Genomic DNA, 23,715 nt, shown 5'->3' on the forward strand with positions numbered 1-23,715 from the left:
TCTTTAACATCAAGTAACAAGTGCTTAGTCGCTTTGGTGGTCGGCATTGGGCCTTCTCGAACACTCTTCATCTAACCGGTCTATACATGGAGTATACAACTTGCTTTAGTTTTGGTCGGTTCTTGACGGTCGTGGTCGGGCGCAAACGGGTACAATAGTCTCGTCACAGCCTAGTTTTCCATATGGTGGACGGGTGCAGCAACAAGTGCCATACATGTATTAATAGTGGTTAGACTTGGTATGCGCGCATTGGAAAAGCCATGTCCGATGGCGCCAGCAGAGCCGGTTAACAGTATTTTGATAACTCGAAAACACTGAGAGGAACCGTAGAACGGTGTCGAATTCCCCAGAGTCTAGGGCCCAGACTCAGGACCAGAGCACATCTGGAGATACCGGTACCCGCAGCCTCAACATAGGCTTTCATAATATTACGCAAATAATGCAGTACCGGAAGCACGGTCTCATCAATCTCATAAGAAGAATTGAGCAACATAGGTTTTGGCTCGCAATCCCCATAATGCGTGTACATTTGTGTTTGCTGCCGTGACGAATTTTTAAATTCCATTCTTTGAAAAGAGTTGCCTCCGCAGCAAACACTGGACTTGTGGTTTTGCGTTGGCAGTTTAAGCTTAAACGTTGCTGTACTGGTAGCGCAGCTCCAAGCCACAAGTGCCCGGTTGGTCATAAGGTGATATCGAAGCAAGACAAGGCTACCCTAAGCCACTCAATAGTTTAGTTAATAGTCTCAACTTGAGATGTACCCTTCGGTAGCACCGATGCCTCGCTCAGAAACTTAAGAATCCCGCGTTAGACAGGTCGTCAAAAGCGCAAACTCAACGCGACCAGCGTTTTACTCGCTTCATCCGCAGCACAAATGCACATGTATTATATTACTAGTACTCTGCTCAATTGTATCATCAGTTGAGTGACTCAACAGGTGACGACTCAATCCCACGGAAGGACTTCCAGACCATAAATGCGGGGTGGAGTAGGGCTATACATAAATTTGTTTCACAACATGACCCCCTCCCCCCCCCTTCGGGGTGCGATGCGCTACCGAAGAGAGGCTCGTGAGCTCGGCGAGGTGGTTAGAGCACCTTTAATCCGACAGCACAACAGCACCGTTAATGTAGGAAAAGGAAGCTTTCTCCCAACTTGGCATTCCTTGCGCTTCTCTATCATTGCATCTATCCAATCAGGACATGTTCTTCAATGAATTTAGCCAATCACGATCGATTCGTGTGTATCCCAACATTTTCCCCATTATTTTGGGAATTTACAGTCTTGCTCCAATACAAAAGTGAAGTGTAAATGTTGCATTACTCATATTTGACCGCAAATTCCCAATACAAATCATGATTGTATCGTTGGTGGCTGTGCCTCGTCTGCTTTCTCTCCTCTCTCATTTGAAAAGATGCAGCGGGCGCCGAGAGGGCTTGACATACCGCAAGGGACAGCAGGGCAGGAGGCAGCGGCGATGAAGTGCTTCAGCGAATTCTTAGCTCCTGCTAACATGAATGAGGAGTCAATTGCTAGTATTGCGAAGTCGCTGTCTATTCCTGATGCTCTACCAAGTCAAAACTTTTACTCTTTGCTAACTGCCTTCTCCATTTTCTGGCAAACTAAGCCAAGTGCTCGAGGAGGCCGTCTTGCTAAGGCTACTGCTGTGGGCTATATGTCCCAAGTTGTGAACCTGCTCCGAGAGCGGTACCCTCTGTAGTTGTCAGACAGCAAGCGAATTGCGAAAATACGCGACAAAATGGGTTCAACTATTGAGGAGCGAAATTTGCTAGCTGGCGTGCAGACTGGTGAAGCTCCAGGCTGCACGCTCAGCGACTTGCCTGTTCTGATGCAGGAAACTGCGATTAAGGGGGTTGGCTCACGTTGTAAGAGTTTGCATGACGCTGCTGTACTAACGTAAATGTGGCACACGTTTGGTCGAGCGGTCGATACCTGTTTTGCTAGGAAGAGCCAGCTATCTATGGCGGCATCGGGGGAGCTTTTTCTGCATCTAGCTCAAATCAAGACTTCGGTGGTTCAAGGCATCTCAATTTACAAGGCCGCGACACATGTATACTGCACGGCCTCGGAATGCTGTTCGTCGGAGCGTCGGAGCCTTTCAGCTATGTGTTCCCGCTAGTGCCGCACGAGGCGGCATCGGATTTGCCAGGGGAGAAGGCCTACAGCCATGACGAAGCTATACTCTACTGGGAGAACCTTGAAGTGAAAGCTGAACCAAGGAACGAGCCACCAACAAAGCGCGTGAGAGGAAGGCCCACAGTGTTCAAATATATTAACGACATCATCACCATGGTCTACGAGCGCCAAGCCCAAGCCTCTGCCCCGCTGCCCGCGACGCTCACCGCAGGGCTGAGCAGCCACTCCTTGTGCCGCGGCTCCGCAGCGTATGCGAACACCTCACCGCAGCTTGCGATCCAGCGGATCTCGACCCGGGGAGCTTGGCTGCTGGACTCGCTCACGAAGGCGTTCGAGTACGTGAGTACCACGACACGCGAGGACCAGAGTGTCGGCAAAGTCCTCGTTGGATACCGATCCCGCACCTGCCATGCGTCACGCCAACGTTTGCCACCTTGAGCGAGCTTCTTCCTGCGCTCGAGTACGCCCAGCTGCTAACCCTGCGCGGTCAGCTCTGCAAGAACGCCAGCGGCTTCACGGACACCACGCCCAACGTCGACGCCTTAGTCCTGGATGCGGCGCTCGCGTCCCTGCTCATCCATCTTGACGACATCGCGACGGCATCCCAGCAGGAGCAGGCTGCCACAGGCTTCACATCGCATTACCTGTACCGCTTCCACAACGCAACCAACGTAGCGCTGGGAGCTCGGCTCTCGCTGGACTCGTACATTGGTTGGGGTCGGCAGCTTCGCACGGCTTGGCAAACGGAGAACTTCGGGCAGCTGGGTGAACGCAGCAATGGAAACGCCACCATACTTGCCACAGCCGTCACCCAGATGCTATCGTCCATCGCAGCAATGCAGCGCACACTTCAGAAGCTCGTCGCGGTCCACGAGAGCAAGTCCGCCAGCGCTGACGGTCCTGCTCCTTGTCGCTGTGATAGCCAGGCCCCGCAGGCGACCACTGACACCGTCGTTGAAGCGCACTCTCTTGCTGGCTGCTTCTACAACTGGTAAACACTGGAGCTGTGGCACACGGCAACCAAAAAGAAACAACAGTTTGTTCGCGCTGACCTCAAGGCAGGCGTCAACATCATGATCATAGCAGCAGGGCGAGAGGTAGACGTACCAACGGCGCCACTGGACCGGGACGGCGTCACATACCCTATCAAAGTGAGCAGAAGGCCGGTAAGTACCATCTCCTGACTCTACCGACATCCAACCGATGGCATGGCATTGGTTTTGCTATTGCACCTCACCTGCGTAATTTCCTGTATAAGTACTGGGCCCATTCGGACCGTGTTGGAGTCCTCCAACTACGCATGCCCAAGACCCAGCGAGTGAACATCATCAATGTGTACTCACCGCACAGTGGCTACACCTCTATCGAGGTCGACCGTTTCTACGAGGATCTTCATGCAATGCTAACCCACAGCGCGATACGACATTTATACTGGGCGACTTCAACGCAAAAATTGGACAGCAACGCGAACACGAACCCTTCTTAGACAATGGGGACGTGGCCGACGCAACCGCAACGGCCATGTACTCGCCTCCTTTTGTGACGCTAATGACTTGTTTATTTCTAACACTGCTTTCTGAAAGCGCGCTTGCAACATCACGACTGGACGCTCCGACTCAAGGAACACAGCATCTTCAACCAAATCGACTACATCATTTGCAACCAGTGGAATAAATCCCTGTGTGTCAACGCACAGTCGTGGGGCGGTATCCTCACACCGACCGACCACAAGCTGGTCACGCTGGACTTTGATCCCCGCGCACTCGGTGGGCTCCGGTGTCGAGTTGCCAGAGTCCACTTCAACAACGCCGAGACTCGCCTCGCCACACACCTCCTAGTGCACGACCAACACTCCCGACTACAATACCGTCAGCTACTATCCGCTAAGTTCACCGCCATGCCACACCAGGGGGGTTCGCCAAATCAGCGCTGGGCGACGACGCTGAACAGCACTGGAATCAGCAGCAGACTCGATTGGATACCTTCCACTCACTAAAAGCGCCAAAATGCCGGATCCAGAACTAGCACGTCTCTCCTGCGAACAACGACGACTCCGTCTAGCCATCTACAACGACCGTGCGCTGGACGTCGATTACCTCCGCCGCCGACGCAACCACGTACTTCACAAAATCAGGGAGCGCAGCAGACACCTTGCTCGCACTTTCATTGACGAGAAACTAACCGCCATAGACCGCTCTAGCCATTCGGCTAGGATGTTCCAGGCCACGCGAGTGCTGCTTCGACAGCGCTCACCACTAACGTCTCTATGTGACTCCACAGGTAAATACATTCTCCACCGCAAAACAGCAGGCGCCAAGATCAGACAACACTTCAAGGAACAGTTTTACGACCCGAGCCGACAGCCCGTCCCTAGCGACAGCGTGGCTCGCCCTCTGGAGAGGCCCATTACAGCCGACGAGCTCGCACGCGCCTTCCATCGCCTTCGCAATGGCCGCGCAACCGGACCTGACGCCATACCAGCTGATACTCAAGTACGGATCTACGACACTAGCCCAACCTCTCGCTGCCATACTCAACGACGGGTTCTCTACTGGAGCAAACATTCATCTGGGCAACGGAATTCTCCTTGGATTTCCAAGGCCAAACAAGCCGGCTGGTCAATGTGCCAGCCTTCGACCAATTGTGCTGCTCAACAGCATTCACAAGGCCATCTCGCTCGTCGTTCTCGAGCGCATCTCCCCGAAGGTCGAACGCTTTCTGTCCCCTCACCAGAGCGGGTTCCGACCCAGTCGCAGTACTGCCGATGCAGTATGGGCCCACAGGTAGATAGCAGCACGGGCGCAGAGATTCAGGGAACGGTTCCACATACTGGGGATCGATCTCTCCCGTGCTTTTGACACAATCAACCGCGACAAGCTCCTTCTGGTTCTCGAGTCGATTGTCAGCAGCGATGAGCTTCGCCTGATCCGACTACTCCTACAAGACACCAAGCTCGCCCTCCGATTCGGCAACGACTTGCTCTCTCCGTTTGAGAGCAACACAGGTACCCCCCCCAAGGTGACTCACTCTCCCCTGTTCTTTTTGTTGTTTACCTCGAAGCAGCCTTACGCGATCTTGCCGGCCAACTTGACGTCCCCCACGACCTCCTCGCGGACATGATTGTATACGCCGACGTCGCTGACTTCATTTGCAGACACGAAGATATCGCTACCCTGATCGAGACTCAAGCACCAGCCATACTGACCAAGTGGTCACTCAAGATGAACGCTTCCAAAACAGAACACACAATTGTTCACCGCAGCCCGACAACCCACACCACCCGGATCGCTCGTACCAAGGATGAAGCCTGGCGCAACACTCGCAAGCTCGGCTCTCTCCTCGGCGACACCGAAGATCTATCGCGCCGTAAAAACCTAGCCACCGCAGCGCTCCACTGGATGTGGAAGATCTGGCTTCGGCCGTCAAAGACCTCGCAAGCGACTCGAGTCCGCCTCTACAACAGCTACGTATTGCCCATCCTGCTTTACAACTGCGGGACATTGGCGTTAACCCACACTGACCTCCTTGGCCTCGAACGTTTTCACCGCCAACAACTCCGCAAAGTCATCGGCGTGGTCTACCCTCGAAGGATTTCAAACACCAAGCTATACGACCTTACCGGGACGGAACCGCTACGCTATCACCTCCTGCGCAGCCGATGGCGATTGTTCGGCCATATCCTTCGCCGGCCCGCAGCTATCCCTGCATACCGCTACATGGACGCTTACTTCAGACCGAGCGAGTCAAGCAAATGGAGAGGCAGACAACGGCTCACGCTTCCGATGGTCTACGACGCCGACCTCCAGACTCTTTCTTCCGGGCACCGTCTTCGTCGTTCTCCCGATCTTTACCTCCTTCGCCTTTGCGCGCAGGATCGAAAAGCTGGAAGCAGCTGACGGAGGCCCTACTTGCGTACGTGCCGATTGACGGACTCTGGTCGGGAGCAGAGAGAGAATTAGAGAGATGAGAGATAACCCGACGCATGCGGAAGTTGACCCACCAAGGTGGTAAGACGGCTCCCGTAACGCGTTCACAACACAAATATACACAATGTGGAGGGTCATATTTGGTTTTAAAAATCGCCAGTTGCCCATGTTTGTGGAGGCCTACCCCCCCCCCCCCCCCCGCGCCAATCTCCTTAAACAGTTCGTTTCCTTTCCCAACATAATGGTTTTTGCCAGATCTGAATGGGCTCTTGACAACCAGCGAGATCCAGCCACGCAACCGAGAAGAGCACGTAAAGAACGAAGCAACTAAACTTCACGTGTACTCAACTCAAATGCAACAACAACCAAGTAAGACGCTACTAAATGAAGAACACGTAGTGCTTATTAGACGAAGCAAACAAAAACCTAGCGCTCGGTTTCTCAAACGTTCGTGAGACGTCTGGCAAGGCAGGGCATACCGTCGCCCGCCCTCCACGCGCCTTGATGTCCGCAGCAACACAAAACTCGGCTCTACAGGTCGACTTCGTTGTTGCGGTGGTGGTGGTGGCTCTCGTGCTGCACCACGGTGTGGGTGCGCTGCATGTGGCCGCCCTGCGGCTGCAGTCCGCGCAGTCGGTTGCCGCCATGGTTGTAGTTGGCCGGCGTCTCCTGCGCGTACTGATGCGGGTTCTGCACCCTGGGCGTGGAGTCGTCGCCCAGCACAGCCAGGGAGTTGCCGCGCGCCTGGTTGTTGTTGTAGTACTGCGGCTCACCGCCCAGAGCGAAGAAAGCCTCGGAGCCCTCGCGCGCGTTCGTGGTCTGCACAGTGACCGTCTTGTCATCCGCGCCGCCGTCGCGCTTGAGCTTCCACGTGCGGTAAAAAATGTAGATCTGCCGGATCATGAGGCACACGAGTACCAGCACCTGCAGGCCCACGATGGCGAAGGCCACGCCCTCGCGCAGGTCGTCTGGGATGCTCTCGGTGAAGCTCGTGGCGCTGGACAGCAGGAAGAAGCTCAGGAAGAGCGCCGAGATCTTGATGATGATGACAAAGCTCGACGTCTTCTGCACGAACGCAGTGGGGTACGGCTGCTTGATCTCCAGGTACAGCAGAAACGCAATGTGGAACGCAATGAGCACGACAATCTGCCACAGACCCTCGATCCAGATCATGCCCGTCGTCATACCCGTCAGCAGAGCCAGCAGCAGCTTGGGCGCGAAGAAGAAGCGGCCTTCGAAGCTGTGCTCGTCGTACAGCGGGCCGTACCGCGCGTGGAACTTCTTGTCGAAGTGGTCCTTCGTGCCCAGGTCGCGCAGCTCGTCCTCGTTGTTCTTGATCACCAGCACACCGTACAGGATCGTACCGAAGGCCAGGCACAGCAGCGTGATAATGGCCAGGAAGAAGCTCAAGCCCACCGTGTTGTGGTCGATGCAGTAGCAGATCTCGTACATGCCCGTAGCGCCGACAACGTACTCGGACAGAATGAGGATCATCATGAGCACGCCGATGGCCTTGTCCAGCCATTTCTGGCTGAACGCCGCGAAGTCGTCCACCACGAAGTAGCACACGCCCATGGCGAGAGCGTAGGCACCGAACAGAACGCCGACCATGCAGGCAATACCAGCCACAGCCAGGTAGAAGAGCATGTCGGCCTGGACGCCAATGAGCGCCGCGTACTTCTCCATACCCTGGACGCCAGTAGTGCTCGACGTCGATCCAGAGCCGGAGCTGCCACTCGCGCTGCTGCCAGTAACAAGACGACGAGAGGTCGATTTGGTCGTGTAGTCGTCGTCATCCGACGCAGTCGAGTTGATCTTGCCGAAGGGGAGGAAATTGAAGGCGGCTGGGGCCATCTTCTTGCCCATGTTCTCCATGAACCGCGGACGCGCGTCCACGTTCATCTGGTTGAGCATGATCGAGAACTGGCAGATATCCACCGCGGCCATGGTGATACCCACACTAGCAGCAGCCGACACACCCGAAGCCACGCCGGCAGACGTACCGCCGACAACGCCACTCGCCACCGACATAACACCGCCGGCCACAACCGACACGGTGGCAGCGCTGCTACCGATCGTAGTCGAAGCAATACCGGCCTTGTCCACCGTCGACTTCTTCGTACCGTCAGACCAGTGGTCCGAGTCCTCGAGACCCTTGTTCACCGGCACCGAGTACTCCGAGTTGGACGTCGTGGAAGTGCCGGCCGTGCTGGCCGACGACGCGGTGCTCGTCACACCGGCGCACTGGCAGGCGCTGAACGAGCTGTCGCTCGTGTACTCGCACTCCGTCGTGGCAGCGAACGTCAGGTTCGAGAACGGCTGCTGCACTGCATCGGCGACCGCCGACGCCGCCTGCGTGCCGGCGTAACCCATGAGCGTGATGAAGTCCAGACCCGCGTACACCTCCGAGTTGATGCCGTCCTCCGACGTGTAGTCCCACGTGCCGTTGTTGCAGGCCGGGAAGCGGCACACCGACATGCACGTGGCCAAATCCGAGATCTCGGTGCCCGAGGAAGTGCCCGAGTAGATCAAACACTCGGTGGACGCCGCCGCCGACTCCACGTCCAGCTCGGTGCCGTCGCACGTGAGCCCCATCTTGGTCCACGCGCCGTAGAACGTCGAGTCACACCTGAACTCGATGGTCGTCGAGCCGGTCGTGCTGCTGCCGCCGACAACGCCGGCAGATCCCGTCATGGACGACGAGCCCGTCGTTGTCGTGGTCGGAGCCGTCGTAGTGGTGGTGGTCGTCGTGTTGGTCGTTGAAGGAGTGGCCGTCGTGGTGCCTGGCGTCTTGGTAGTCATCGACGACGGAGTCTTGGTCGTTGACGTAGGCGTGGCCGTCGTCGCAGTCGGCGCCGTCGTAGCCGTCGTGGTCGTGGTGAGCCCCGTAGCCGCCGACGATGCCGTCGAGACAGCTTCTGTCACGCCGGAAGTGTCGACCGTCGTACCGGCAAGTGTCGTAGCAGCGCCGGCCTCTCCAGCCTCGCCCATGAGGCGACGACCGCCGTCAGTCGAGCCGGTCGTCGTCGTGGACGGAGCCGTGGTCTCCGTGGTCGTGGAGGTGGACGATCCCTCGGTAGTGGTCGCACTGGGGGTTTTGGTCGTAGCTGTCGGCGTCTTGGTCGTGGCTGTCGGCGTCTTGGTAGTGGACGTCGGCGTCTTGGTGGTGGACGTCGGCGTGGTCGAGGTCGACGACCCCGAGCCGGTGGACGAGGTGTCCTTCGAAGCGTCCTTCTTGGACCCACTGGAGGACGTCTCATCGTTCGACTCGCTCGAGCTGTCGGAACCCACGCCGACAGTGCCGGGCGTGTCGGAAGAGCCGTCGCCGACACTGCCGGACAGGTCGCTGGAACCGTCCTCCTGCTCAGTGTTGTCGTCATCCTCGTCGTCCTCGTCGCTGCCGGAGGACGTCGTGCTGGTCGAGGTGGACACTCCGCTCGGCAGGTTCGTTGCCGTCGGCATCGAGTACCGGAACACGCAGGACACGGAGCCGGCCGTGGTCGTAATGCCATTGCCGCTGCCCGACGAAGTGGACACCTGCGAAGTTGTCCCGGTGGACGTCGTCGTTGACGTCGCAGTGGACGTGGACGTTTGCGCCGCTGCGACACTGAGCGCCGCAGCTGCGGCAACTACCGCCGAGTACACGCGCATTTTTGGTGTTGTTCCTGTTGCCTGTTGCCTGTTTAGGTGGTGTCTAACCGCTGACTGGTTAGCACTATCCTAAAGCGACGGGGGGTTAGATACTCCGCGCGAATGTCGGGTGGGGGAAATCTACGCCGTGTTGCTTCCGGCTCGATCGGATCCAAGACTCGCCCTGCTGCCTTGCCGCTCGATCGCCGCGCTGATCCGTTCGTTCCTGCGGCGAGTTCTCGTGTGCCTTGGCTGTCTCTGCTGAGGGCGGTGGCGATTGACAGACTGAATTGGGAGAGCCAGCGTCGCGCTGGCAGAGGATACATGTATATGAAGTGCGTAAGATAGGCGAACGGCTAGGGGAACCGAAAAGCACTGGGCGGAACTCAATGACCAATCAGCGAGCAGATACTAATTTTATCTTGGTTTTACTATAAGGCTTATAAGTCACACAAGGTATAACGGCCACTCGAACGAAGTGATACACCGCAAAATGCACTAACCTTCACCCCGCAGCGGCGTCGACTTTGGTGTTAACGCTTGCGATATGCTGCGACGGCAATAACGGCAGGCGAGCAACAAGGTCCCTTCGAGTCGGGTGGGTGGGTGGGTGGGTACATTGCATCGTTTCCCAGCCTAAAGTTATCAACCGAGGGAAACCTTGAATCGGCCGGAGACCTCTGGAGTGCATGGCCAAGTCGACGTGACGACCCACCGCTGCGTAAAGAGGAGGTGCAGCACAGATGCACGCGAAAGTCTCAGTTCTCTCTCTTAGATATGACGGGCGACTGACTGGGAGCTCAGCTCAGATGCGGCCGCATGGGAGAAGTTCACCACTGCCGCCGCCACCTTCGGCCTCGACTTTGGGATGGCTCCTTTGGTTTGCCGCGACCTTCTCGATCTCCGTTATGACCAGGCATGAACTCGGAAACCACCTGGTGGCATCTGGTCTCCCCTTGCCACGACATCACAACACGTGTTGCCATCCAACCAGATCCTCGTCTTGCTCGTCTTGCGTGGTAAACTGACGTGGCAGTTTCCCCGCTTTTTGGTGCGAGTTGCAGCACCACATTTTCGTTCTTTGTGCGGAGGAAATCCAGACTTCCCCGGCAAATGGATTTGTTTTCTCGACAAAACAATGCCGGAAAGCTTCACTTTCCGTTGACATGTACCTCGCCCCGCTCAGCTTTGCCAAGTCAGTTCACAGTCAATGCAAAGTGGCGACCTGCGATCTGGCTGGCTGGCTGGCTACATTTTGTGTTCGAGGCGAGTCGATCGTCAATGAAGATCAAAATGCTAGTTGGTTGGGTGGATCCCCTTGATCGAACAGCGCACGCTCACACGACATCGCAAAAGTTGCTATGCAACTTGCAAAGGTAAAAAAATCTCCGATTCGTCCGAGGTGACCACCCTTCTCGAACGAAAGCGTCCACTTGCAGGCATAGAGCAATGCCTGTACAATACTGTTCGTAGCTGTTCAACCATCTGCGCCAAAGATTACCGTTGAGACTTTCAAGGCTCGTCGATGAAGCTGAGCTCGTCGAACGTGACGTACTTGCCGGACTCAAACGCGCCTCTGATGGCCGCCACGACCCCGCGGCGAGACGATTTCTCGGTCGGCACGAGCGTTCCCTGCTCCTTCATGTCGTTGAACCACTTGGCGAGCTGCGGGGCCATGAGCGGCGACTCGCGCATCGTCTTCTGCATGTCGGTGTCCATGGCCCCGGGCGAGTACGAGAGCACCGCCACCTCCTCCTTGTTGCAGTTGCCGTTGCAGTGGCAGCCGCTCTGCTCCAGCGCCAGCACGCGGAAGTGCATCTCGCGAGCAGCTTTGGCCGTGCAGTACTGGCTCAAGGTCGGATAAGGAGCGATCGCTGATCGCGAGGACACGTTCATGATGACCAGCCGCGGCGTCAGGACATCCGCCTGACTCACAGTCAGCTCCGACCTTATGGCGTTGATGCTGGAGGTGGTCACCTCACGGCCGAAGACGTCGAGGAAGCGCTTGTTGAGCCACATGACGGACGTCACGTTGAGCTCAAAGTGCCGCGCCATGACGCTCGGACTCGGGCATTCCTGCGCGAAGCCCAAGCCCCCGAGGGCCCCCGCGTTGTGCACGAGGAAGACGCGGTCGTGACGCTCCGCCCCCGACGTCAACTGAATCAACAACGCGTCGACTTTGGTCGTGTAGTCGGCGCTGTCGCTCAGGTCCACGGGTCGAGTGAACACGCGAAGGCGTCCACTTGACGGCACAGAGCGTCGAGCCTCGTGAACCTGCTGCGATGTCTCGTTCAGACCGACTTCGTCTCGAGCCCAGAGGAACTGCGGAACAACACAACAACCTGGTTTTCAGCCTAACAACGATAGCAACAATGGTGTGTACTGCCGTACCAGGTCCAAGTCGCTCGTGGCAAGCTCTCGAGCGAAATTGAGGGCTAAACAACGCCCAAAGCCTCTCGAGGCACCGGTAACCACCACCGCACAACGCATGGGATCCGATAACCAGACTGACTCAAAAGATCTCTCGCTCTCAACAAGATACTACACTTCATTCAATGTAGCCATGTTCCACTTCAACTTGAAGACGACAGGTACCTCCTGCCATTCACCGGCGGCTTCCACTTGCCGAGCAGCAGCAGACGCTTCTTCACGTCCATGGATATTTCCACCGCATCGGACAGCGCCACGGTCTCGGACGACTCAGCAGCAACAGTCTCCTCACCGGTTCTCGTCCTGTTGGCGTTCGTCTTCTCCCTCAAGCGCTTCACGACGGGACTCGTCGGGCGTCGAACGTCCGCGTCAGAGTCGTCGCTGTCCTCAAAGACGTCGGAGCGTCGAGGTTCCGCCGAGAGTTTGGCCGGCACTGACAACTGACGGTCGTGACGCCGAGCCATGGGCTTAGCCGCGTCTTGCCACGCGAGCGCGTACGTCTGCCAGTAGAAGAAGACGGCGCTCTTGAGCCGCTGCGCGTGGTAGTTACCAGCGCTCTCGAGCTGCTGCCGTCTGCGTTGCCGGTCTTTAGTCCTCACGAACCAGAAGGAAAGAGCACGCTTGGCGATGATACTGTCCCGCTTGAGTAGGGCTGCTCTGCATCGACGTTCGTGGTCAACCACCCGCCTCCACGCTCGGAATACGACCTCTTGGACGCGTTGACCGGCCACATACTTGAGCTTGACGACACACGAGAGCAACACAAAGCGACGTTCACGTTGCTTCTTGACGGCGGCTTGCCACACACCGAGACTTCGGCGTAGCAGTGTCAGTGCCTCGTGCTCTGCGGCGTGTTCGAATTGCTCGTGTCGCTGCAGTTGAGAGGCCAAGGTGGCGTGGCTCCAGCACCGCCACACTTTGCGCAGAAGACTCTGCTCCGCGTGCATTGCAGCGAGTCGCTTGCCTTGTTTCGCGTTGACGAACTGCTGCCAACGCAGGAACGAGCGCTGAGAGGTTCGAGTCTCCTGTTTGCCCACGAAAGACGCACAAAGCTGGCGCCAGTACAGGTGCTTGGCTGCAACTTGTCGCCATGCAGCCAGCATCTTCTTCGCCTTGGAGCTCAGCAAGAACTCATCGAAGCGCGTGGCCATCGCGTGTTTTACTGCCGACTGCCACAGCTGAAGGTGCTTCCTCAGCACAAAACGCTGATACAATCGACGCAACCGACGCGCGCGGCTGAAGTCGCGCCAGCGACTCACCGCTCGATGTCCTCGGAAGACGCACAACTGCTCGTGCGCAGCTTCAGCTTGTTCGCGTAGTTGAACAGCGCGTTGAGTATATTTAAGCCACCCCCTTCGCAGTCTATTGCGGATGTGGAAGACCATCGCTTTCTGCAGTGCCAGGTCCTTCACAACCTGGTTCTTCGTGAACCTCCTCCACCTCGTCCAAACCTCTCGACGTCTCTGTTCAACATTCTTCAACTGCAGACTATCCACTGCAACTCGCTGCCACCTTTGCGTATTCTTCCAAGTCTTCCAAGTGACAAAGTGACGCTGCGTCTTTCGCAGTCGGAGCTCATCGAGACATCGGGAAGTCTGCTTCTGACGTTGACACCACTTCCGCCAACGTGTCAAAACCTCCGGCAGCAACGTATCGTAGTGTCGGTTGCCGAAGTATTCCAGCACGAGTCGCGCTCGCTTAGTTCGCTGCTGATTATCTCGGAGACTTCGAGCCGCGCGACGCAGATGGAAGGCGTCCATGTGAGCCTTGACGCGCTGTGTTTCGCGATGAGCCTCGACCATCACGTTTCGGAAGTCGTGGCACCAGACCAGCCAGTATTTTGTCAATAGCCGAGCGCGATGGTACGCGTCCAGACTCGCCTGCAGGTGTCGAGCCTCTTGGACGTGGAATTTCCACGCCCGCCAGTGCGTTTTAAGCTGCTTCCGCTCTCGTCGAGCCATCTCCGTGTTGACCAAGACCCAGAGCTCACGCTCGCGTAGGCGGTCCCTCTGAAGCTGCTTGACTCGGCCCACGAGCTCCTTCCAAGCTAGAAAAACGGTCTGCGCTGACACCGCTTGGCGCTGCTTCGTGAGCTTGATGACGATCCATCGGCTCCGGCGCTGCTGGTGGGCGAATCGCTGCCAGCAGATGAAGAGGAGCTGCAGGAGGCGCATGCGGTAGAAGAGCTGCGCGTGGAAAATCTGCCGCCACCGATACCAAGCTTGAGGGAGGTCCCAGGTCACCTCGAAGCGCTGCAGCACGCGGGCCTTCTTGGCTAATTCTTGGCCAAGCGAGACGAGTTGGCGATCGTCAGCACTAGTTTGTACCCCTAGGCTAGCTCTAACAATGTCCAGCTTTGAGCCATTGCAGTCAACGTCACCTTCAGTCACGATACTCTCGACTTGTGCAGTTGCAGTGTCCTCATTCTCGACTACAGACGTGCCGACACGTAGCAGAGCGGGAGGGTCCGCCACTACCAGCAACAGGCTGGCTAGACGCTTCCTTTGCGCTGTGAACTTCTGCCAGAGCATGAACCGGAACCGCAGGTGGCTGCCCACAGCAACACTCGCCAGCATCTTCCGGCACTGCGCGTGAGTTCGACTGCGCAGCTTCCAGGCCGTAAAGATCCTCCCCACCAGCTCAATCCACTGACGCCTCGCCGACTTGGCTCGGAACGCTCGAATTTGCTGCGTCGAGGTCACCGCCTTCCTCCACGAGAGGAAGCTCGACTCCACTTGACGTTGCTCGCCAGCGCCGATCATGCGCTCGACTTTACAGAGCACGACGTACTGCTTCCAGTGCTTAAGCGCGTGCGCGGAGGCCTTGGCAGCGCTGAAGTCGCGAGCTTTACGGTTCTGTCGAGTCTTCACGACGAACGATTTCCACGCCTGGAACACCACGCGCGAGCACATTTGCGTTCGCAATGCCAGAGACTGGGAAACCTTCTCACCCAGTAACTTACGCCGAGCCGTGAACGCGTACCAGGCACGGAAGCTTCCTTTTTGAACCGACTGCTGCATCACATCCAGGTAATGAGCCAACTTCTGGCGTCGATTGATCCGATCCACAACAACCGCTCTCCACTCTGAGAAGCTTTGAGCTCGAAGTCGATAACATCGGAATGCAACAGCTCGAGCATTAGCGTGCGTCTTTCTCTTTTGTAGCAGCGCGTACGCCTGCAACGCTCTAAGCGCTTTGAACTGAGTCTGAAGCTGCATGTGAGTCAGCGCGTCCCTCATCTTCGCCTTCGAGGCGCGACTTTGAGCCACAAACTTCATCCAGCAGACCCAAACTCGCTTCATCAGCTGGGTACCCGCAAACGCAGTGGACATGAGCGTCATGGCCTTCTCGATCTTCTGCGTCCCAACGAACTCCTTCCACTTCGCCATGCACTGACGCTGCGTACTGCGCAACACTCGGGCTTGAATCTGCTCCTGAAAGGCTTGAAGCACCTTTCGAGACTCGCGCGACCGAATCCACACTGTGAAGTAGCGCTGCAGCACTCGCCGCTTACCGGAACGCGAGATGAGGATCAATTTACGCCACACGTACCACGCCTTCAGCAACGCAGTGCGGCGGAGTTTGCCTCGAATTGCAGCTTCACTTACGCGAAGTGTTTTGCGGTAAACTGCGTGGTCGTGCAGCGCGCAAAGGCATCGGTACACTGTCTGCATCCTCCACCGGCTTAGAAGCCTTCCACAGACGGCTCGGAAGTGCTGGTTCTGCACTCTAATGTGACCCCATTGAGTCAACGCCTTCCGTAGACTAAAGTTGCGATGGCGAAGCTCTGCGCGGGAAATCGTAGCACGACGCTCCTTTTCGACGTTGTGAACGAGAACCAACGCGTTCCAGACCTTGCGAAGGAATGCGCTCTCCCAACGTAGTGTAGCAGCGCGAATTTTACGCGAAAGAGCAGCTAGATCCTTCCATCGCCAGAAGATTGTGGAGACTTGACTGCCCGACACAGCAGATCTGAAGACCTGCGCTTTTTGGCGGATCGTACGCACATACTGCTGCTCATGGACTAAAGTTCGTAGCGCGTTAACCCCCTTCTGCATCCGGCGGAAGCGCAAAAATGACGAAACTTGGTGCCGAGCTGCAACATTCCTCTCAGCGTGCAGGTGCCAGGCCGTGAACACTTGAGAAAGCTGTCGCGAGTTGCATTTGCTTGATAAAATCTGCACAACAGCCCGCAGCTTCTTGTGTTGGTGACTCCACGAGTGCCAAGCTCGGAGGGACGAGCAGAGCAGCAGGACTTGCAGTCGCTCCGTGTTGATCTGCAGCTGTCGACGGTGGTAGCAGATTCCAGCGACGTTGGTCTTCCACTCGGTGAAGCTCCTTCGCTTGAGTTTGTCCTCGAACACCACGCGAGCGGCGGTTGTCTGCATGCGTTTGGTCTTCTCAGTCACAGCGAACTGCCTCCACTCAGCCAGCAACGCAGCTAGGAGACGGAGACGCGACGAGTGGTAGAGCTCGAGGATCTGCGCGCGCTTGAGGCGGAGCGAGGCTGCGACTGCTCTCCAAGTCTCGAACGCATGTTCGAAGACGTGCTTCGCGTGGAGTTGACGCGCGCGCAGATTAACCGCCTTCTTGCTCAACGAGAGAGCGATGAACACCCTCCAAGACTTCCACGAACGCTTCAACTTGGCTTTGGTGTTCATCGCCCGGATCCGTCTCTGTTGTCTCTGCTCCTGGCAGAACCGAGTCCAGCCGTAGAAGTGGCGCCCGCACTGCGTTTTGTGCCACAACTCGATGGCTTTAAGTGAATCGAGGCGGGTTTGGCGCCGAGATTGAGTCACGTCGCTCCAGTGGTCGAACACTCGCGCAAGTTGGACGGTCTTCCAGCGACGTAGCATGCCAGCAAGTCGAATATTGGTCAGAGGGCTGTCGACATCTTCCAGTCGAGAAACTCGCACTCGTAGCTGGCGGATTGCAGCTTTTTGAGCCTGCTTTTTACCGTGGAAACTGCTCCATTCACGCCACGCAGCGGCGAGCAACCGCCTCACATACCCCGACCGCCGGAGCTCTTCACACGCAGCGATGACCGACATGCGCTGCGCTACTTTCCTCGCCTGCCACTCTTTCTGAAAAGCTTCATGGACGCATCCGATCTGCCTGACCAAGTTTTTCTCCTTGTGTTTCATCGCTGCGTATTGTTGGAACCCAGCGACCAACACTAGCCGCATGAGGTCGAGACCTCGGCGATGAGCGAACTGCTTCACTTGAATAGACAGCAGCGCGAACTGCTTCCAGACACGCAGACGATGGCGAAGCTCGGACGCAGTTCGGTTTCCACTCACCTTTTCACTTAGAGTTTTGACGGAGCGGAGCGTCCGAGCTTTCGCTCGCCAATTGATCATGCAGATTCTCAGAACTCTGAGCTTTGTTCGTTCCGAGACGAACAACTCCGCTTGTCTGCGCTGCCGACGAGAGATGGCAACGAGTCTCCATCGTTTAATAACGTCGTACAGAAGAATCTCGCGCTGTCCAGTGAGCTTTCTCCGGATGAAAGAGCGGAGCCGAGCGTATCGTTTCCATCGCGCAAACGTAGTAGCTCTTGTGTCTCTCACCCACAACAGCGCAAAGCGCTCTTGGATGCTCTGCAGCCGCTGCGCTTTGTACTCGACGCTCTCCCTCCACGCAGCTAACACTCGAGCCAATACGCGACTGCGCTTCTTGGCTAGAAACTCACGCGTGGACTGGAGCACTAGAACGTGGCGAGTCCAAGCGTCGAAAACTCGACGCGAAGTATTCTGGTACCACAACTCAGCGCAACGTCGTTGCAGACGATCACGCCGCGCAGTCGCGCTCCACTCCCTCAGAACTCTGAAGTATAAACGCCTCTTGTATAAGTTCGCGGCACGGATTTGGTCTCGTTGTTTCTTCTTCTGACGCGATTCAAAGCGCCTCCAAGACGCAAAACTACGGGAAATCGCTCGATTCCTCCACTGAGCTTCAGCACACTTCGCCTGTCGGTGGTGGAGAGAGAACTGAGCCCAGACCTTAAACGAGTGTCTTTCCAGTTGATGGCACCGCAGTCCACGCGCACGTAGCAAGATTTCTTGCTGTCGCTTGCGAGATAGGACGAACATATTCCAGGCTCTGAAATATCGTGGCAGCAAGCAGCAGTATCGAAACTCAGCCGCCTTCTTCTCCAGAGCTTGAGCGACAACTCGTCCCTCCACGTACAGCCTCCAGTTTTTGAAATGAAGCTGCAACTGCGACGCTGTCGACGCCTTGGCGGCGCGTGTTAGTGAGCGCTTCATCGTCTTTCGGGTCTGGACAAAGCTTCTCCACAGTTGAAGCTTCCCTCGCACTCGGAAGTTCCTCAAGGATACAGCCCGAGCAGCACCATCCCGTCGGCTGCTGCGTCTCTGAGCAATAAAGGACTTCCAGCGTGAAAAACTCGCGGCTTTCATGAGTCTGACGCCCCTCGCTACCGCACAAGCGTGGGCCGCTGTCAGTCTCTTACTCGACTGAGCGTTGAGCTTCAGCGTCTGAATAGATCTCTTCATCTTGAGCCTTTCAAGTCGATCTTTGGTTACATCAAGCTTCAATGCCGCCTGGTCTTGAGCCCGCCACCACTTTGACCACGCCACGAAGGCCACTTGGATCAAATGGTTTCGACGGTAAGAACCAGCTTGAGACCCCTGCGTCTTCTTCTGCTTTCGACTGAGTTTGTTCCTCAATAAACCACGAAAAGCACAGGACAGAAGCGTCTGACGTCGAAATGCCAGCGATTTCACTAGAAGACAACTGCGTTTGCGCTGTTCCAGGCGGAGGGAGTTCCAGTACCGGACTGCTCGCTTGGCTTTGGAGCGCAGTAGCTTACTCTGAGCCTCCAGAATCTGGTATTCACGAGCTGCAGCAGCTTGATGGGTTCTCTTCCAGGCATTGAAATGGGCTTCAAGAGCTCTTTGCTTGGATGTCACCTGGGTAGACTCAAGCAAGCGACGATGGCGTTTGCGGATGGCCCACGTCGTCTTCCAGCTGTGGAAAGTGGCGTAGAGCTGCCGGCTTTCCCGCCTTGAAGCGACTGCGGACAGTCTTTCGTGCTGCCCTCGCTTCGCTTTGAGTGCGTGTCTCCAACATTTCCAGCGAGCACGAAGCAAACGCTTGCGTATTCTCTGCTGGACAGCTTCGGCGTGTACAAGGAGTTGACGTGTAGAGGCAACGACTTGCTTCCACTGCCGGAAACACGCGTTGAGGTGAAATTTATCCAGCATTTCCACAGCTTTCGAAGTCCTGTGGCGACGGTGATGAACGCTATAAGCAAATTGCTTCCACGCGCGGAACACACTCGACTTTTGGTACCTTTGCAGTTGATCATCAGCTAGCCGAGCCCCATTTCGCCACCAAAACGCTTCTCTCCATGTTGGCCAAGTCATATCGATCAAGCGATGACGTCGGACGGAATTTCTCAATTGTTCCCCACGAAGTCGACATTCTCTCCGTTTAGCGATGTGAATTTGCCAGCCATGAAAGCAATTTCTCATGAGTTTGAGAAGTTTTCTCTCTCCAAGGTTTGCGGCTTTGAACTGCTTCTGCCGCTGCGACTGCATATTCGCTACCAAGAACTTCCAATGCAGAGCCAACAGGTTGAGTTTATGCAGTTGCTGACATTCCAGGAAGGCACAATGTCGCGCTGACCTCCTTTTTGCATACTGTCTCCATCGTGAAAACACTTTACCCAGAAGATGAAAGGAATAAACAGAGCCCAGACACCGAGTTGCGCTGCGGGTGCCTGTACTCTTTCGCCACCGATTCCAAACCCCTCGTCGTCTCAGTTGAATCACACCAGCAACTAATCTGTCTTCAAGGCCGGAGGCTTCCACATGATGTTTTCTCCAGCCATCAAAGCAAACGGCGAGTTGGCTCGCTGCTCGAGCCTCTCTCACGTCCGACAGTGATTTACCGAGGGATATTTGTCGCTCCGTCCAACCAGCCCAAGCTCCGAACGCTAGCGCAAGATGGCGACGCCGAGAGAAGCGATGGAATCGCTCTCCTCGCTCTCGAAAGTCTTGTAGCTGATCAATCGCCATCCTCCAGAGGCGGATAACTTGATGCTGTCGTCGTCTTTTTGACGATATCTGCCACAAATCCATTCTCGTTCTTGTTGTCTTGTTACGCAAAACATTCGCACGCAACTCGTTCCACGAGTCGCTCATTAAACGCAGTCTACGTTGATCGCTTGACACACACAGCAGCGCTCGAGACGCTTGCTTCCGCTCCTTTTCCCGCTTCCAACGCGAAAAAATCCGTCGCTTTCGTGCCATTTCGAACCGATGTCGCTCCTCCCGTTGTTTCTCCACTGCGTCCTGCCAGGACCTTAAAGCTTTACGCACCACTTGACTCCTGTAATGTTGACTAACTTGATGCAGCTGCTGTCTGCTCTGGAAAACCCCTCGCCAATGATCCAAACACGTTCTCAACGTAGAACGCCCACAACGCTGAGCCACCCACTGCGCGCGATCGGTAGAACACTTCCTCGTCTCCGTGAACAGCCTCCAGCGTTGAATGCACTGGAACGCGGTCTCCAGCACTGCAGCGCGCTGCTTCACGATCACCCGTACACGAAATGTTTTAACAGCACGAGCGTCGCGCCGCCATTGTTGGAGGAAATTCCTCATCTGCCACATCCAAACGCGCTTAGCCGAGTACTTGAACACCTTCAAGTCGACTGAAATGCGTCGCAAAATACACAACGGAAGGGCTCTTGGGCTCTCGATCGCCTGGAAATCCACCTTCTCCGGTAAACAGAGAGCGATCCAGTGGAAAAGCGAGTGGATGCAGAGCGGAATCGTGACTTGCTGCTGTCGCGTCTTCCGGTCCTGCAGTTTGTTCTGGTCCACGAGCTGCTTGACCGCTTGAGTTGCTCGCCACTGCTCGATGGACGTCGTGATCATCTGAAGCTTGCGCTCGCCTGCTGCGATCCGGTCTCGGCCCTTCGCTGACTCCCTTCCGCTTGAATTATGTGCATCGTCTCCTTTATCAAATTGTTCGTCATCCTCCAAGAATTCCATCGCAAGTTCTGGCATCGGAGCTACTCGTTCACCTGGAGACGGCTTAGCGGTAGAAGCTGGAGTTGGGAACTTCCTCCTTCGACTCTTGTCGTCGTCACCAGCACGGATCCGCTGGATCGGAGAGTCGAGCGACAACATGTCCCCAAACCGATCTTGGTTTCCATGGCCCTTCTTAGGCGTCTCCCTCGGCCTCAACAGAGGTGAAGCCTGACGGATAGTGCTGTGTTTACTACCAGTCCGATGCCGTCTTCGCTCTTCCTCGAAGGAATTGGACTCAGCCTCTCGAGTCTTAGTAATAGACGCGGCCGATGCTGCACCCGTGTCATGCTGGTGTGAGCACAACCGCTTCACTCTCGGTTGAGCCCCCAGATCAAAGTTCAAGATCTTCGTGCGCCAGTCTCGCTTCGGATTGATCGAGAGCGACAGCAAGTAGCGATGGTACACCGCGTCGTCAGGTGGGCCGATCCCATAGCGCTCGAACACGCTGTACGACGCCTGAATGAGCTCGATGAGCGAGATCGCCTCCGTCTCCACCTCCACCTCCATCTCCTCCCCCCCTCCACCCAGCGCCTGTCGACGAGCCGAAGATTTCGCTGCTCGCTTCCTCTCCGCCACCACGAAGATTTGAGTCAGCAGGTTGCAGACCATTTCGCGGCGTCGGGACTGAGCGTCCGTCTCATGACGTCGGGAGCTCGTCACCGCTTGGTGAGCGACGTCCGTGGGCATAATGCAGCTCAGAGACCAGCCTCAATCCTTCTCCCCCCTCGCTGCAGTTTCGAGTCTGAGACCAAAGCGACGGAGGTCGTTTCAAGGCTCTCGCTCGGTCGCCCTTTCACCTCGACTGACTAGCTAGCCGAGGTAAATGGTGGCCGAGATGTTGATGGTGAGGACGGCCATGGCCATGAAGAGCACCCCGAGGAAGGCGCTGAGGCCTTTGATGCGGTCGAACTCGATCCCGACCGCCATCTCCACCACGACGCCAATGTAGTCGACCAGCACTTCCACTGCGAACTGGAACACCAGCATGCCCAGCTTGCCCAGTCGCCACGCCCCGTGGTCCGATAACGTGCTGGTGGCGTCGAACTTGAGCGCTGGGTAGTACGGATGACCGGCGAACCAGAACATGATGGACTGCGAGCAGCCGATGGAAATGTACTCGGCGTACATGTCCGCCGTCCGCTCTGCTGTGTGGTAGGGTAGAACCTGTCGTCGCCAGAGATCGAACTCGAGCTTCAACGACGAAGAACAGGGTGGAGATGAAGAGGATTGCGTGGTCTTGTGTTTGGCCACCTGCGCCTGCATCGTGTTGGCAGATAACTGGTGAAGTTTCTCCTCGACTGCTTTGGCTTGTCGGCGAATGGAATAGACAATGGACAGCGCCTTCGCAGCCCTCATGCAACCTTCCACCATCGCCATACCAACGGTTCCGATCATGAGGAACGTGTTGGTCTGCGTCCCCACCATGAGAATCCGCGTCTGCGTATCGATGAGAACGGTCGGAACCCCCACCAGCACGCACATGGTGCGGATACTTTGGACGCCTCTCTTGATAATGTACCACTTGGCGGATTCCTGGAGGCCGATCTTGAGCAGCGCGGTGGAAACTGCGAAGAGAACGATCACGACCTGCCCCCGGTCCAAGATCCTGTACGAGGACACGGCGTGGACGTACCCTCCAGCCAGAGCGACGAGAACGGCACTAGGGAGCTTCCTGCAGTATTCGCGCCAGAAACTCGCAGTCCGGCGAGTTAGCACTCGTGGAAGTGGCTGTCGGGGCGACGTTGCTTCCGCAGCTTTCAGACGTTTGGCTCGATGACCACGCCAAATACTCGGAGACCGGACTAACGGCGTCTTTGTGTTTCACGGCGTCCCTCACCGTGAGGCTTCGACTGCGTCCTTCGCAGGTCTCCTGGTAGTATATTCGACGTACAGCTAACGCGATGCCCGCAGAGTAGGTGAGATCGCACAGATCGCCCATGTAAAAGTGCAGTTTGAACTGGAAGAGCTCTGTCATCAAGGACGTATGGTTCACTAGCAAGGCCACGCAGATCATTCCCCCCATTGACGCGGCAAAGTAGCGGATCGACCCTTTCATCAGCTTTTTCATGCAGAACCAGACCCCAGGCTGGTAGTCTGGACATCCGAAGAAGCGTTGGGTCATTAGTGAAGGCATGTGGGCGACCAGCATGATGCCGCAATAGGATAAAACCGTCCAGATCAGTGTCGCCGTGAACAATTCAGGCAGCGATTGCTGAGGGGAAGCCTTGAGGGAAAAGATGTTGCCAACGTAGTAGCATCCGTTTGTGACCACAGCACAGAGGATGCAGGCGAACGCGTTGCGCACCACGACGATCTGCATCTTGGCCGCCCGAGACCATTGCAAGCGAAGGCGCCGACGCGCTGTGTGAGTACAGTGTAGCTGTGGGGTGACAACCTTGTGTTTGAGTTGGTTCCTAGCGACGAAGGCCGTGAGCGGACCGACCCGATCGCCGGATGGCATCCCACGTCTGCCAGAATGACTTGTGACGAAGAGATGACTAAACTACTGC

The 23,715-nt window shown here is 56.4% G+C and overlaps 8 protein-coding genes across 8 annotated transcripts; 4 read left to right on the forward strand and 4 right to left on the reverse strand.

Moving 5' to 3' along the window:
* Window positions 1-1,759: 1,759 nt before the first annotated feature.
* PHYSODRAFT_255426 (hypothetical protein) lies at window positions 1,760-3,152 on the forward strand (the record flags this gene model as incomplete). The annotated part of the gene is made up of 3 exons (XM_009529564.1): window positions 1,760-1,886; window positions 2,027-2,496; window positions 2,649-3,152. 3 exons carry the CDS (start codon window positions 1,760-1,762, stop codon window positions 3,150-3,152), a joined length of 1,101 nt encoding a protein of 366 aa, XP_009527859.1.
* Window positions 3,153-3,889: 737 nt separating this feature from the next.
* On the forward strand, window positions 3,890-4,153 carry PHYSODRAFT_499372 (hypothetical protein; the record flags this gene model as incomplete). Its single annotated transcript, XM_009529565.1, has 1 exon — window positions 3,890-4,153. A coding segment is annotated over one exon (264 nt), but the record flags the coding sequence as incomplete, so codon positions are not given.
* Window positions 4,154-4,163: 10 nt separating this feature from the next.
* On the forward strand, window positions 4,164-5,277 carry PHYSODRAFT_502514 (hypothetical protein; the record flags this gene model as incomplete). Its single annotated transcript, XM_009529566.1, has 2 exons — window positions 4,164-4,437; window positions 4,952-5,277. The coding sequence occupies 2 exons, from the start codon at window positions 4,164-4,166 to the stop codon at window positions 5,275-5,277; spliced, it is 600 nt and encodes a 199-aa protein (XP_009527861.1).
* Window positions 5,278-5,378: 101 nt separating this feature from the next.
* Window positions 5,379-6,053, forward strand: PHYSODRAFT_502973 (hypothetical protein; the record flags this gene model as incomplete). The annotated part of the gene is made up of 2 exons (XM_009529567.1): window positions 5,379-5,720; window positions 5,763-6,053. The coding sequence occupies 2 exons, from the start codon at window positions 5,379-5,381 to the stop codon at window positions 6,051-6,053; spliced, it is 633 nt and encodes a 210-aa protein (XP_009527862.1).
* Window positions 6,054-6,465: 412 nt separating this feature from the next.
* PHYSODRAFT_544377 (hypothetical protein) lies at window positions 6,466-8,678 on the reverse strand (the record flags this gene model as incomplete). The annotated part of the gene is made up of 2 exons (XM_009529568.1): window positions 6,466-7,824; window positions 7,885-8,678. 2 exons carry the CDS (start codon window positions 8,676-8,678, stop codon window positions 6,615-6,617), a joined length of 2,004 nt encoding a protein of 667 aa, XP_009527863.1. The 3' UTR covers window positions 6,466-6,614.
* A 2,547-nt stretch (window positions 8,679-11,225) lies between these two features.
* PHYSODRAFT_498838 (hypothetical protein) lies at window positions 11,226-12,203 on the reverse strand (the record flags this gene model as incomplete). The annotated part of the gene is made up of 2 exons (XM_009529569.1): window positions 11,226-11,978; window positions 12,105-12,203. The coding sequence occupies 2 exons, from the start codon at window positions 12,201-12,203 to the stop codon at window positions 11,226-11,228; spliced, it is 852 nt and encodes a 283-aa protein (XP_009527864.1).
* Window positions 12,204-12,286: 83 nt separating this feature from the next.
* On the reverse strand, window positions 12,287-14,674 carry PHYSODRAFT_501642 (hypothetical protein; the record flags this gene model as incomplete). Its single annotated transcript, XM_009529570.1, has 2 exons — window positions 12,287-14,472; window positions 14,539-14,674. The coding sequence occupies 2 exons, from the start codon at window positions 14,672-14,674 to the stop codon at window positions 12,287-12,289; spliced, it is 2,322 nt and encodes a 773-aa protein (XP_009527865.1).
* A 7,341-nt stretch (window positions 14,675-22,015) lies between these two features.
* On the reverse strand, window positions 22,016-23,180 carry PHYSODRAFT_315362 (hypothetical protein; the record flags this gene model as incomplete). Its single annotated transcript, XM_009529571.1, has 2 exons — window positions 22,016-22,933; window positions 23,043-23,180. The coding sequence occupies 2 exons, from the start codon at window positions 23,178-23,180 to the stop codon at window positions 22,016-22,018; spliced, it is 1,056 nt and encodes a 351-aa protein (XP_009527866.1).
* Window positions 23,181-23,715: the final 535 nt, after the last annotated feature.

The sequence above is a fragment of the Phytophthora sojae genome (assembly GCF_000149755.1).
Source record: "Phytophthora sojae unplaced genomic scaffold PHYSOscaffold_4, whole genome shotgun sequence".
In the NCBI taxonomy this organism is placed as follows: Eukaryota; Oomycota; class Peronosporomycetes; order Peronosporales; family Peronosporaceae; genus Phytophthora; species Phytophthora sojae.